Raw genomic sequence first — 15,354 nt, 5'->3', positions numbered from 1 at the left:
CATTTCCACGGCAGTGTAAACTTATGTAAATTACAAATACATTATCTGTAAGTGTTACGTTTTCAAGCGGCTATGTTGTGTCTTGGAGTTGCAAAAATATTTATTTCTGAGAAAAATATGTTTTGTTTTTAATAAAGTGAAGTGATAAGCGAATCAAAATGTCGCTCGAAATTCCATTGATGAGCACCGATGAGGTAATTACTACAATTGTAATACAATATTTATATTAGCCTTAACTCATGTCAATCATATAACAATTTTTGTTGCTATTTATACAGGTGATAGAGCTAGATCCAGAACAATTACCATCTGGTGATGAAGTACTTAGTATATTACAACAAGAACGATCTCAGCTCAATGTTTGGATCAATGTGGCTGTAAGTTTAAATTAACCTCTTATTCTATCATTAAGTGTGTACGTATTTAGTTTATTACTATTAAAATATATAGATTAAGTTATCAATTGTAAAATTTTTAGTTGGCGTATTATAAAAAAAAGAAGATCGATGATTTCCTCAAAATACTGGAAGCATCTCGTGTGGATGCAAACATCGACTATCGCGACTTTGAGCGAGATCAAATGCGAGCTCTTGATATGTTGGCTGCGTATTACGTGCAAGAAGCAAATAAAGAGAAGTTGAAAGACAAAAAAAAAGATCTTTTCACAAAAGCTACCTTGCTTTACACAATGGCAGATAAAATAATCATGTATGACCAGGTATAAAATCAACCATAGAAATAAAAATCTAAACATTTGAATTCCTTATATTATTTTAAATATACTTAAAGATATATAAATTTCTTATCTTTTGTAGAATCATCTCTTAGGTCGAGCTTATTTTTGCCTCCTTGAAGGTGATAAAATGGGACAAGCAGATACACAGTTTAATTTTGTCTTAAATCAATCTCCTAATAATGTTCCTTCATTACTTGGTAAAGCCTGCATTGCTTTCAATAGAAAGGATTACAGAGGAGCTTTAGCATTTTATAAAAAAGCGTTAAGAACTAATCCTAACAGTCCAGCAGCATTACGTCTTGGAATGGGACATTGTTTTATGAAGTTGAATAATCAAGAAAAAGCTAGGTATGATTTAATTTTTTTTGGAAATTGCTGTATGGAAATCTTGCTGTTTCCAAACCTATCTTCATTCAACTTAATTGTCTTTACATATTGTACAAAAATATTACATCTCTAAATTTATATTGCCAGTCCCTATTAACATTGTTGGATGTGAACATCGGCCACTTGAAAGGAGACCCCTCACAGTTTAAAAGGTTAATAATTTTTTTGTATATTCAGAGCATGGTTAATGAAAATGTACAGAACTTTAACATGATAATCTATAGAGCTCTAATATTAAAGCACTTTAGATGTTTATTAACCAATACTGTATATAAAAAAATATTCTCATTTTAAGCCTTAAGGGGTCTCTTTAAAATGGCTCTTTATTTAATTAATTATCACATAATTAATTATTGTAATTATATGATTAAATGATGACAGGTACTATCATCATTTAATCTAGCAATTACATTTCCACACTCGTGTCATGTCTTCCACCTCTGCTAAATATACTTCCCACATATAATCTCTTCTTTCAGTTACTATAAGAGCTAAATAAAACATATATATTTTTTTCATCATAATTGAGAAATAAATTCTATATTAGTCTGAAAATATACTTCTTTTTTTTTAAATAACTAGTCAAACTTCTTACATTAATTTTATTTTTTTAAATTTTCATTAAGAATGGCATTTGAGAGAGCACTGCAGTTAGATCCACAGTGTGTTGGAGCTTTAATTGGCCTCTCCATTTTAAAATTAAATCTACAAGAGAGTGAATCTAGCAAAATGGCTGTCATTATGCTGTCAAAAGCATATGCTATTGACCCAAAAAACCCTATGGTGCTGAATCATTTGGCAAATCATTTCTTCTTTAAAAAGGTAAGTTTGAATATATAATATTTTTTTGAAGTGTTTGAAAAGTAATTTATATGTTTTGTTCTTATCTTTTATTTAATGAAATAAAACTAAAGTATTATGCAATGGAAAATAGAAGCCGTGGTAGAGTTGTTTTCGGAGTTGCCGAGTATAGAGTAATGATTGTGAATTTGACCCAATGCTACAAGTCTTGTAAACTAGTAACTAGTATCAAAGCTCAAGTAAACCTGCTATCAGCCTGTTAAGATAATCCTCAGAAAATCTCAATAAGAGATAAACAAGTTTTTATTAAATTATGACCATATGTATGTATAATCATGTTGTCATCAATGTTTTTTATAATTTCGAAGGTTGATTTGTGTTCTCTAGTATATGAAATAAAACATAGGTTGATTTTGTATTTTTTTACATATTCATTAAATGTATGGGGTTAGTAGATGTAGAGGTTTTGTACTCTAAGCCAACAACATGATACTTAGCAAGGCCTTCATCCTAGAAATTGTAAACAATATTTTCCACAATCTAGAAACTAATACAAAATAGACAAATTTGGAGCTTATCATGGTGGATGAACAATTGATTAAATTATTTCCAATCCTGCAAGACAAACTGCAGCGTTAAGTTATTCCTTGACAAATATTATATGTATTGTCTCATATTCTTAATTATCTATGGCTACTATACTACATGCAAAATTACCAATTCGAACATACTGAAATCGAATTTTTACTAGTCCTAGATGCTATTATTAAAATTAGACAAATCCACAAATTTTCGTATTTCTTTAAGGATTACAGCAAGGTTCAACATCTTGCTCTCCATGCATTTCACAATACTGAGAATGAAGCTATGAGAGCAGAAAGTTGCCATCATTTGGCACGAGCTTTCCACGCCCAAGGGGATTGCGTGCAAGCCTTCCAATATTATTATCAAGCTACACAATATGCACCTCCCAACTTTGTTTTACCACATTATGGACTCGGACAAATGTATATATATAGAGGTGATACTGAGAATGTATGTATGATTTTTTTTTTTGTATAAAGTATAATATACAGTAGAAACTCGATTAACCGGACTAATTGTTGTCGTTAGTCATTCGGATAATCGAAAATCCGAATAATCGATCGGATCTATTAAAAAAAGCTGGTTTGTGAAAACTATAAGTACATTTCAACAAAAATCAACGTTTATTAACCCAGATAAGCCTGAAACTAAAATTTTCTGAAAATATTGAAAAAAGTTACATTATTTAGTTTATTAGATCTTATGCAACATAAAAAAAATTATGAAAAAAAAATTAAGTGTAAGGCTTTCAGGGAAACAGCCGTCCTATATGTAGGACAGTAGGATAATAAGAGGAAATAAAAGACCATTTATGACTAAACAGAATGTAATCAAAAAGTGTAGTTTATTAGATAACTATTGATTATATTACCCATTGTTATATGTAATTTACTAGATTAACACTATTTATGAATGATATGTTTCAAAACACTTGACACACACTCCAACATCACATTTCTTGCAACGTGTCAAACATTTTTTGTGACATTGACGACAGTGTGTTTGCTTCGATTGAGGAATAACCAGATGATTCATTTGGTCTTTACGACTATCAGCATGTTCATGATGGGAGGGTCGGCTAGGCCCTCTTTTGGCATTTTTTCTGTTTGATTCAATCAAAGCAATTGCTACCCTTCTGCGAAAGCCAAGATGATCCAGTTTTCCATGATTTATTTTATATAACTGCCATGCATTATGTTCGGCAAGATCAATCATGTGTGTGAGCAACGGCATGTACCATTTCTTACCTCGTATACCAATTCGGTAATGTGAAATATTTTCATCAGACCGATCCACTCCTCCCATATATTTGTTATAGATGGACACCATATGTGGTTCTTCTATGACAATGTTTCTCTTTTCACTTTGTGAGAAGCGTTTTGCAGATTGTTTAGGATTTATTCCTACAGCATTAGAAGCAATACTGAATATATTATTGTCATGCCATTTAGCAATAATGAACGTGTTGTCATGTGTCGTTCTGTAATCGACAGCACCACGTTCCTTTTTTTTCAGTAACTTCGATGTAATCAGAGGACAACTAGATGTCCTGTTTTCTCGAACTGTCCCAGTGCAACGAAGGCCTTTCTTTGTTATCTCTTCCAGCAAGGGCGTCCCAGTAAAAAAATTATCAAAAACTACGTGGTAAGGAAGGTCGAAGCCACGTGAAATCAGCACATCGCAAAAAGTGAGAACAACGCTTGCACCCAGTCCCAATTCTTTATATATTGGATTGCACATAGTTGTAGCACCTTGGTATGGTTCCATCCATAAAACATACCCTAACCGTGTAGCACCAACCCAAGCTTTGAACCCGTACCTAATAGGTTTCCCTTTTATGTGCTGTTTGCAGCCATGTCTACCATAGTAGGGGATCATGGCCTCATCTACACTGTAATGCTCTTCAAGAGGAGAAAACTCTAAGAACTTTTTATTTAGAAGTGTAACTAGGGGGCGTACTTTTGTGTATTTGTCTTGCAAATCCAGATTATCATTGACATGAAGGTGGCGAAAAATAAAGTCAAATCTATCCCTAGTCATAGCCGAGCTGATCAATTCATTCTTTGTATCAGGGGAGTTTTCCCAATACATTCTTCTACGGGGGAGCCATGAATAACCACTAACCAACAATATGCCGATGAAACATTTCATATCTTCAGTGGTTATGTCTCCAGGCAAATTCTTTTTGACAGCATATTTATTGCTCTCTGACACCAACAACGAAATAACATCTTCATCTAAGATGTTTTCAAACCACTCAATTGGGCGCTTATCTTGGCAAGCGCCTTGAACATCTGGCCAATTCACGGGATTTTTCGCCAAGTCCCGTTTTCTCCATGCGTAGGTACGCCTACGTTTAGTTCGACCTGTAGAATCAGAAGGTTCTTCTGTATCACTCACCATAATCTGACCTTGAATCATTACTTCAGCCGGTTGAAGCAGAATGTTTCGTGGCAAATTATTCAAAGTTACATTATCTTCTTCACCCGAATCTTCGTCAGTGAGACAGTCAGGATCAACAGGAGGAGGTAGAATACATATCAGTCGTTCTCTATAATCTTCTTCATTATCAGAAACATTTTCTAAAGCATCTAAAATTTCATGCGCAGCTAACGGTCTGTAAAGAAAAAGTTGTATTATTGTACTAAAATCATGTATATTATCCTACTGTCCTATATATAGTACGCTAGTATTTGTAACAAGTTATACGTAATTTATTTATATTATTTTGCTAGAATATTTATTTAGTACAAAAGTTAATATTATCAACTAGATATTAACACAGAAAAAAACAACTCACGAGTAAAATATAACTTTTTATACATACCTGTTATTTGCCATGTCTGCAACGCACTTTTATTACACACTTTTAAGGTAAAATATAAGGTAAAAACTGTTAAAATAACTGTCTTTTTATTTTTTCTAATAAAGCTGACACGTTTCTTACTGCAAATCATAAGACTAAATAATCTTAGATAAAGAGGGTATTCTGATATTTTTCTTTATTTCTACTGTCCTAAATATAGGACAGTAGGCTTATCTGGGTTAAGAAATTATGAACATTTTCCAATCACACAATTTATACACATATAAATTACGTACGCATTTTCGTACATATACATTTTCTTAAGTTTACGATAGTACAGATAATCGCGAATCCGTATAATCGAGTTTCTACTATATATTTAAAATAATTTAGAGGTCTTTGTAAAGAATAGTGTCTTAACACTAGGTGTCTTAACTCGACGTCGCGCTGTCTTGTCACAAGAGTGATGAAATAAAAATAATTCATCTTCCTGGGAATCGAACCTGCAATCGTCGTGTTTTAATGTCAGACGCAACGCTATTCTCTCTTTTTCTGTAGAAACTTAATATGATCATTATTATTGTATTTTATTTAATGTTTCTTTCTTTTCAGGCAGCACAATGTTTCGAGAAAGTTCTCAAAGTACAACCTGGTAACTATGAAACAATGAAAATATTAGGTTCCCTATATGCCAATTCTCCATCACAGCTCCAAAGAGATATAGCGAGGCAACACTTGAAGAAGGTCACTGAACGGTTCCCAGATGATGTTGAGGCTTGGATTGAATTGGCACAAATTTTGGAACAGAACGATTTACAGGTTTAGTATATTAGTTTTATTTAAATTTCATGAATTTTTTAATATTTTTTATAATATTGCTAAATTTTGCGAATTTGTTACGAATATTTAAAAGCCAACTGTACACAGCTTTTTTTCTGCTTAGCAGGATAGATAGAGCGAACATAGTGCTAACACACTATTCCCCACTCTACCGAATTTTTGGAGACATTACGTGTTGAGTGGCGGAACTTAATGCTGCGCGCTGTTTAGTTATTAGAGCAAACAAATGTTAATATATTGTTATGTATCCTACATATTTAAAAGGGCAAACATGACACTATAAAAAATATACCAAGAAAGTAACAAAAACCTGTAACTTCTTTACATATTAAATGAAGATTAAATATATATGAGATTGCAGTGTCAAGTTTCTGGCCCTCAACACGCAATACCTTGAAGGTTCGGTGGAAAGTGGGAAACGCTTCCCTAAGTTCCCTCTAGTAATAGTGAATTTCCCGAAAAAAAAAACACATTTTAAATATTTATATGTTTCACAGGGATCACTAAATGCATATTCAACAGCAATGAAGATACTCAAAGAAAAAGTAAATGCAGATATCCCTGCAGAAATACTAAATAATGTTGCAGCCTTGCATTACAGACTTGGTAACTTGAATGAAGCTAAGAAATATCTAGAAGAGGCTTTAGAAAGGTAAATTTAAACATATTAATTGTTTTTTTTTATCATTACACATCTTTGGCTTATAGGGGGATAGACGAAGTCTGAAACCTAGGTTTTAAGTTTCCGCCAAAATTTTAACCGTCGAGTGACGGAACTCAACGCCGCGCTCTGTCTACTAGAACGGGGAAATGAAAATAATTTAAAAAAAATAATTTGTCCATCGTGGGATTGAACCTAACTGTTTGAACATGATTGTGGTGGTTTGAAATTTCATTTTATATTCTGGTTTTGTGAACTATTTAGAACTTTATAGTTCTCTCTAATTTTTCGATACCAAAATATGTTATAATGTTTTTGTCAATGTAGAAAGTGTAAATAATATGACAGCTTAACGTTAATTTATACTTTACTTAAATACATAAAATGATATAACCTATCTTATATCATAGAATACCTTTACTTTTATTTAAACAGAGAAAAAGTAGACGCGGAGACTTTGGACGCCCAATATTATAACTCCATAGCGGTCACCACTATGTATAACTTGGCAAGACTTAACGAAGCACTATGCATGTATAACAAAGCTGAGAAGTTTTACAAGGACATACTGAAGGAACATCCCAATTACATCGACTGTTATTTGAGGTGAGATTATGGCAAATAGTAATAGATGGTTGTAGTTATATATTTGTATTTTATCTTTAAACTGTATCTCGCATGTAGGGGGCTGACAAATTTTTCGTCGTTGCGGAACTTAACGTTGCAGTTTGTTTGGTATCATGCAGTTTAGCAGAAATCATGTTTATGCAGCAGTTTAGCAGTAGTGCCTGCCAAGCTAGTGGTAGCTTTATGTGCTTTTAACAAACTAAATGTGCTCATAATAATCTATTTGAATAAAGAATATTCTGAGTTTAAAATTCTATACAGAAGCTTAAAAAAATTACATAATATTATTTAATTGTGATAAAAAATATATGACACGAAATAAATTATCAAATATAATTAAAATATTGTTTTACCATATAGGTTAGGCTGTATGGCCCGCGATAAGGGTCAAATCTACGAAGCGTCAGATTGGTTCAAAGAAGCTTTGAAAGTGAACACTGAGCATCCTGACACATGGTCCCTATTAGGTAACCTACATTTAGCACAACAAGAGTGGGGCCCTGGACAGAAGAAATTTGAAAGGATCTTGCAAAATGCTGCTACGTCTAGTGATGCTTATTCTTTGATCGCTCTTGGTGAGTAATTTATTTTTGATTTTTTTACAATTTATTTGTGTGTTTATCAAATTATAAAGCATATTTAACTAATGGCATTTTTCAAACTTTCATGATTATTGTAATAATTATAAATTTCAAACAAAAATCCGACTTCTTCAATTTTAACCAGATCTCATAATAAGAACCTAACCAAACTATGCTTGATGTGTATCCTTTCAAATAAAAAAAGAATCATCGTAATCGGTGGGCGTGATATTGAGTTATTCGTCCATTTGTACCGCACATACCTAATGCAAATTTAAGACTTATGTGATTTTAAAACTTTAAACGCGGCGGTTGTGGGTTCGATACCTGCTCAGGGAAATTAATTATTTATATTTTTCATTTCTTAGCTCCTGTTACAAAAAATCGCGACTTTGAAATAGTAATTTAAATAAAAAAATAATTGATAGCTATGCAATGAAATCAAATTTTAACATTATAACGGCGAAAGAAATGCTTATTATTGTTAATTTAATTAATGTGTTACTTATATTAAACAGGCAATGTATGGCTGCAAACACTACATCAGCCGTGCAGAGAGAAGGATAGAGAGAAGAGACACCAGGAGAGAGCTCTTGCCATGTACAAGCAAGTTTTGAAAAATGATCCTAAGAACATATGGGCGGCTAATGGAATTGGTTGTGTCTTGGCACATAAGGTAGTTATTATATATTTGTTGCTTTGTTACATTGTTAGTTATTCACAATTAATTCTATTGCGATTCGTTGACGAGAGCATTATATTAATTTATCCTCTTTTATATATACATGACTATGTATATTACTTTAATTATAAGTGAAGTAAGTTATGAATACTTTAGCAAAAGTCGTAGCGTATTTTTATTTTTTATAGAGAAAAGATGTAGTAAAATCGAGTGATATTTACTCTGATTTCCATTAACTTATGTAGTTTTTTCGTATTTGCATTATTGTACCCTGTTTGTTAAATGTACTTTTCACTACTGTATTTTGGAAAAGTTTCCTCAACACTACATGTGTTAGTGTTATTTAAATTGTTCATAAATAAAAAAGTTATGTTTTCATTATAAAGTACTGCATGCGACGATATACTTTTTAAAATGTTAGTAAAGTAAGTTAAAGTTTATGTTATTAAATCACGAAAATAATTCAGACGATGAAATAAATAATTTTGTAGGTGAAGGTAGCTCCTTAATATATTTTTAATATATATATTTCTTGGAGCATTCATTTTTAATTGCCTAATACTAATTATTAAACAGGGTTGTATAAACGAAGCTCGTGACATCTTCGCCCAAGTGCGTGAGGCTACAGCGGACTTCCCCGACGTGTGGATGAATATTGCACACATTTATGTGGAACAGAAACAATATATTAATGCTATACAGATGGTAATGTTTTTTATATTATTTTATGATTTTACAGGCAATTGTGTACGACTGTACCACACGGTACAGTGTCCGGTTGTAAATGCGACGGTTCTTTGACCTTTTCTTACTTCCATTTCCGCGCTCAGGTTAGACATAGTGCGTCATTGAGTTTCGCTCAGTAGAACGAGGGTTGTCTTAAGACTAGGTTCCCTTAGCCTACTCCATTATATATGACTAAAGAGTAATAATAAAGTATAAGATAATATGTGTTTTGTTTTACAACAGTACGAGAACTGCATCCGCAAGTTCCGCACGCACCACGACGTAGAGTGGCTGACGTGGCTGGCGCGCGCGCAGACCCTGGCGGGGCGCGCGCGGCCTGCCCGGTCGGCGCTGCTGCGCGCACGCCGCGTGGCGCCGCACGACGCTCCGCTGCTCTACAACACGGCGCTGGTGTTGCGCCGCCTCGCCGCGCACGTACTCAAGGATGACCGCTCCGAGCTCAAGGTGGTGCTGCGCGCCGTGCACGAGCTGCATGTGTCGCACAGGTCTGTTTGATTTTGTGTACGCGCGTTGCGTGGCCCTACACAATATATAATATTGTTTTATGTATAAACAACCGTGTGATTTTAGAATACCTTGATAAAGATTATGCTGTATAAAGGTTTATGGAATTTTTTCTAATGTACATTTTTGTTACATATAATATTAAAATTATACTTTGAAGTAGGCATTGAGTTATGATATATGAAAAGCTATCATTGGTTATACATGAACGTTGGACCACAGGTACTTTCAGCGCCTGTCGGCGGCGGGCGCGGGCGCAGCGGGGAGCGAGGGCGGCGCGGCTGGCGAGGGCAGCGCAGCGGTGGCGGAGCGGCGTGGCGAGGCGGGTGCAGCGGCGCTGGAGGCGCGCACGTGCGCGGACCTGCTGTCGCAGGCACAGTGGCACGTAGCGCGCGCGCGCCGCCAGCACCAGGAAGAGCTCACGCTGCGGGACCGGCAGCGGGAGCAGCGCGAGGCGTTTAGAAGGCAGCAGGTAGGTTCTGATTACTTTACAGCGTCTGACTAAACGCGACGGATGTGGGTTTGATTCCTATTCAGAGAAAACAATTATTTTCATTTCCCCATGCTGGTAAAAAACAAAGCGCGGCGTTGAGTTGAAACATTAATAAGTACCTACCCAAACATTAAATAAAATAGTGTTATTCAATTTTTTAAAACATTTATTAAATGCTATATAAATATAAATAATATTTAGTTTTACGGAATTTTTGAGCATTGCCTGTTATGAGGGGCGAAACTTACCGCCGCTTTTTGCCTCATTACCAGAGTAAGGTATAGCGCGCACTAGTGATTTTTGTCACCGTGACTGTTGCGCGACTGTCACCGTGTACATTACACTAAATGAAGGTGCGCGCATTTGGATACGTGACAATTGGGTTACTTTTTGTCCGCGGAGGCCGGCAACACGCCGGTGACGCAACTGTCACCGCGTCCATAGATTTGTATGCCCGTGCGCGCATTAGCAACTAAATGTCACCTCCCCCTTGCGGTTTCCATACTAGTCGTCTTCCGCATAAACATGAAACAGCAGCGTGTTGCATTGCAGCACAGAATTTTTATGTCAATAATTGCGTCAAGTTCATCACCAAGGCAAAACGTGTGTTTTCATGAAGATGAAATAGACAATGACAATACTGATTGACGAAATTGAGTTGAGGCTATTGCTCTATGACAAATGAAAAGTTAAAAGCCAATATTTTCTACATTTGCTTTTTTTTCTATTTCTTAATATAAGTGCACAGACAACCATCTCTTCGAGATCCATTTTATCAAATGTAAAAAATTTCGTCACTGTCATCGCAAGTGCGCGCAGTGGCGAAAAGTATGGTGACATGTCAGTGACAAAAAGTTTATTGTCACCGTGACAAAAGTCACCAGTGCGCGCTAAGGGTAAAGAAAATATTTAATTTCCCCAAGTGGTAAGTGGCCTTAAATATTATGCGATGAAAAAAAAGATATTATTCAATATTATAACTTACACTTACTAGTAAGCTCATAATTAATAAAGTAAATGAATATAAATTATATATTTAATGAAAATGTATACAATAAAAAAATATTTAAAAAATATATTTTATTAATCGCTGTATTATTTATGCAATCATTATTAATTACGAAACAAACAGGAAGATGAACGCAAACGTCGCGAAGAAGAACAGGCAAAGAGTACAGTGGAAATGCTGCAGAAACGCCAAGAGTATAAAGAGAAAACAAAGAATGCGCTGCTTTTCGCAGACATGCCAAGCGAGGGCAAGTCCAAAGGCAGAGGTCGCAGGCGCGACGAGTATGTGTCCGACTCGGGAAGTGAACCTGATAGGCCGCGGGATGACGGGTAATATGATTTTTTTAATTTAGTTTATTGATTATATAAAGAAACTGTTATGAGTACAGTCTTTTGTGTTTTTATCGAGTTACGTCGATATTTAAGTGTAACTTCAATGTTAATACTTTGTTGCCTTTTGACAATGTAAATGTAATAAATAGAACATGAAAGTTTGTTATACCGAAATATTTGAATAATTAAAAAATAGTAGATAATTAATTATTATTTATTTAAGTAGTAGTTAGTTAAATTGTTAGTTTTTTCTTTTGATCTTTTAATTTGATCAAAAATTGTATAGGTTAGTATTGTTTTACTTACCTTAAAAGAGACTATAGTAAAATGCAAATGTGTTTTTATTCTCTATGAATGCACTAGGAACCATGTCATTAGACACGAACATCAGACAAATTGAAATTAATAACAACAACCACTGTGATAAGAAGTCACGCGGTCTTGTAGACAAAGTATCAATTGTTAATCAATCAAATCGATCAAGCAACCATAGTTCATAGATTACCAATATCGGCATCGGTCTGCAAGACCAAATGATGTCACAGCAGAGCCTTAAATTTGTAAATTATAATGTCACCCATACTCCATGATATAAGTAACCTAAGTAACCCCTATGGTGCCCATAGCGCGGAGCCTAAGCAACGCAAGCGCAAGCGCTCGGGCGAGGGCCGAAAGGGCGGGCGCTCGCGCAAGCGCCGCGACCGCCGCTCGGCAAGTGACAGCGACGCGCCGCGCAAGCGACCGCGTAAGAAGGTACGTTCACTTTTTAATTTTTTATTACTTCACACTTTTCCTCGGCTTCCGTCCAAACACGTTGAAACGTTGCGTGTTGAAACTGATGTGATTAAAGTCTTTCTCCAGAGTGAGGATATGAAAATTATTATTTCCCCCGAGTGGGTACCATGGCCTCATTATATTATAGTGATGCTGTCATTATATTATATGGCATTATATTATAGGTAGTGTCTGAGTCCATAAATAAATAGTAACGGCAATGCAGAGTGCATTGCTGTTGCTGAAGGCAAAATAATGAAATTATTTAAATTTGTTTATATCTATTTACAAATAAAAAATTGGACGGAGCTTTATTTATAGTTAGGGTTAAACATTTTATTATGTTTATAGTTGCGTTGATGTTCACAGCTTTGTCTTAATTTTTTTTAATGTGGTGTTCTGGTTTTTCGTAAAGTTATAAAAATAATTATTTCTTTACGCAATTAAGTCATTGGGACAGAGTCTTATTTTAATGCACAACCGACACAGTCGAAACATCGTATAGAAATGAATCCGTCGACATAATGATACACATTATTTATACTATCTTACAATAAGTTATCGTCGGTCACCAACCCACTAAATCATATGAGAAATGAAATATCAGCTTATACAAATAGTTACTATTCTTTCTCAAACATATAATTTAATCAAAATTACAGGGAGAGAAAGGAATCGGTCGTCGCGAAAAATCCAGGATGGCGGAAGATAAGCCCGGCTCTAAACGTGGTAAAATCGTTTCCAAAGAAGTCATATCGACATCCGATTCAGATTCAGACGCGGGCAATCGTAAATCCCGTAGCCGCAGTAAGAGCAGTAGGAGTAGAAGTAGGAGTGGGTCTCCCAATACAAGTAAAGGAAGGAAGAGGATTATGTCTGCTTCTGATAGCGATGGGTAAGGAATATTAGTCGTTTTCATGTAGCAGAGTAGACGTAGGGAACCTAGTGTTAAGATGCTTTGTTTTTCACGCATGGGCATATTTTTGAGACAGCTCCCAAGTTATTTTTTTTAATTGTTGGCTTACAGTTTCAGAAATAAGCACAGAATCAAAAATAAGTTTTGTCTCCTTAGATATGTATGAACATTATTCATGCAATTTTTTGGCCAGCTTGAATATTGTAATTTAAATTTATTTGTAAGTTACTTATCACTTAATTGATATTTCTCGATTTGCAGATCTAAGGCCCGTTCAAAATCTCGAAGCCGTTCAGGTTCCGCCAAAAGTCGTTCCAGATCCAAAAGTCGATCAAGATCCAAATCAAGGAGTAAATCTAGATCTAAAAGCCGATCTAGATCTAAGAGTCGTTCTAGATCTAAAAGTGGATCTAGGTCAAAAAGCCGGTCTAGATCTAAAAGCCGATCTAGATCTAAAAGCCGTTCTAGGTCTAAGAGCCGTTCTAGATTTAAAAGTGGATCTAGGTCTAAAAGCCCCTCGAGGTCACGGTCCAGGTAATATTCTTATTTTATTAAGTTTTGATCATTCAATAAAATTATATAAACCACTAAGTTAAACTTTTTAGTGATTGATAAACATGGTTTATAATATTTTGAATTCATTTATATTCTTGATTTTTATACTTGTATATATAAACTTTTAAATGGAGAGGATGAAAATAAAATATTAAAAAGATCTAAATTCTAAGTTACTATTTATAGTATGTTTATATTACAGGTCTAAGAGCAGGTCCCGCTCAAAATCCAAAAGCCATTCTCGATCTAGATCTAGATCTAAAAGCGGATCTAGAAGCCGCTCTGGATCTCGGTCTCGGTCTGGATCTAGATCTCGTTCTGGTTCCAGGAATTCTAGACCTGCTACACCTGAATCTAGGAAGTCTGTCTCGGCTAGTGAGGATGAAGCTTAGTTGTTTAAAATATTGTATGTGCTACGTATGTTGAAACAAGATGGCGACGATAGTTTTACAGTACACTCGACCAGTCGTGGCCCGCCCTGAAGTTTACTGCAGATTTTTCTTACTTTTGATTAGTTTCTTTTGGAGTGAACAATGGGCATAAGTTGAGAAAGCTAAACTTTAAACCATGACTCGTCGACCGTACTGTACCTAATAGGCTATTGTAATTCTTCTGTTGTTGTATAAACAATTTCTCCCTAATAGCCTATGTTCTCTCTAATAGCCTATGTTAAATAAAAATGTATATAATAAAACAATTTGGTGTATAGAAATATTTTCATAATTCAACAATAATATATATAGAAGTAATCTTAAAGATCTTTCAAACAAAAAAAAATATAATATTTTGTCTTCCCTATAAACTTCACTACCAATATTATATGACTTTACTATAATTACTAATAATGTTATATTACGTGGCGCATATTCAATTACAACGTCATATGTTACCTTAAAGGTATTTAAAGTAATATTAAAATGGATATTCATTCTAGATGATATTATTTTATCAGAATAAGCTAAATTGTTTTGCTTCTTTTTTAAAGATCATCTGTAAAGAAATATTTGCTTATTGTAAAAACAAAGATAAATTAGGATATACATAAATTGTACTGAAATGTATAAACACATTAAAGTACTTAAACCATATGCTAAATTTATTTTGTCACCATCTTTATTTGTAACTCTAATTTCCTACAAAATTAAACCTTTCATTCTATTTTCTAGTGAAGGCAAATATTTTCATTTGAAAAATAATAAAAAAATATTGACACAATATGTTTATTTATTTTCGCGCGATCACGTTGGCATCATTACATCATTAGAATGGACATGAGTCCATTCTAACCGTTAATATAAAAGATACACATATATATAAG

The 15,354-nt window shown here is 34.5% G+C and overlaps 1 protein-coding gene across 1 annotated transcript; it reads left to right on the top strand.

Annotated features, from left to right (window-relative positions):
- Positions 1–34: 34 nt before the first annotated feature.
- Ctr9 (RNA polymerase-associated protein Ctr9) lies at positions 35–15,249 on the top strand. The gene is made up of 19 exons (XM_085201454.1): positions 35–194; positions 279–377; positions 479–718; positions 816–1,084; positions 1,750–1,945; positions 2,732–2,959; positions 5,928–6,134; positions 6,653–6,807; positions 7,252–7,422; positions 7,804–8,018; positions 8,543–8,700; positions 9,283–9,411; positions 9,676–9,938; positions 10,180–10,429; positions 11,583–11,788; positions 12,418–12,544; positions 13,228–13,460; positions 13,743–14,015; positions 14,239–15,249. The coding sequence occupies exons 1-19, from the start codon at positions 159–161 to the stop codon at positions 14,426–14,428; spliced, it is 3,645 nt and encodes a 1,214-aa protein (XP_085057580.1). The 5' UTR covers positions 35–158; the 3' UTR covers positions 14,429–15,249.
- Positions 15,250–15,354: the final 105 nt, after the last annotated feature.

Source organism: Heliconius melpomene, chromosome 18, assembly GCF_056956725.1.
Source record: "Heliconius melpomene rosina isolate 202511_hmr_F chromosome 18, ASM5695672v1, whole genome shotgun sequence".
Taxonomy (NCBI): domain Eukaryota; kingdom Metazoa; phylum Arthropoda; class Insecta; order Lepidoptera; family Nymphalidae; genus Heliconius; species Heliconius melpomene.
The sequence above is the reverse complement of the archived record's forward strand: the minus strand, read 5'-3'. Positions and strand labels throughout refer to the sequence as shown.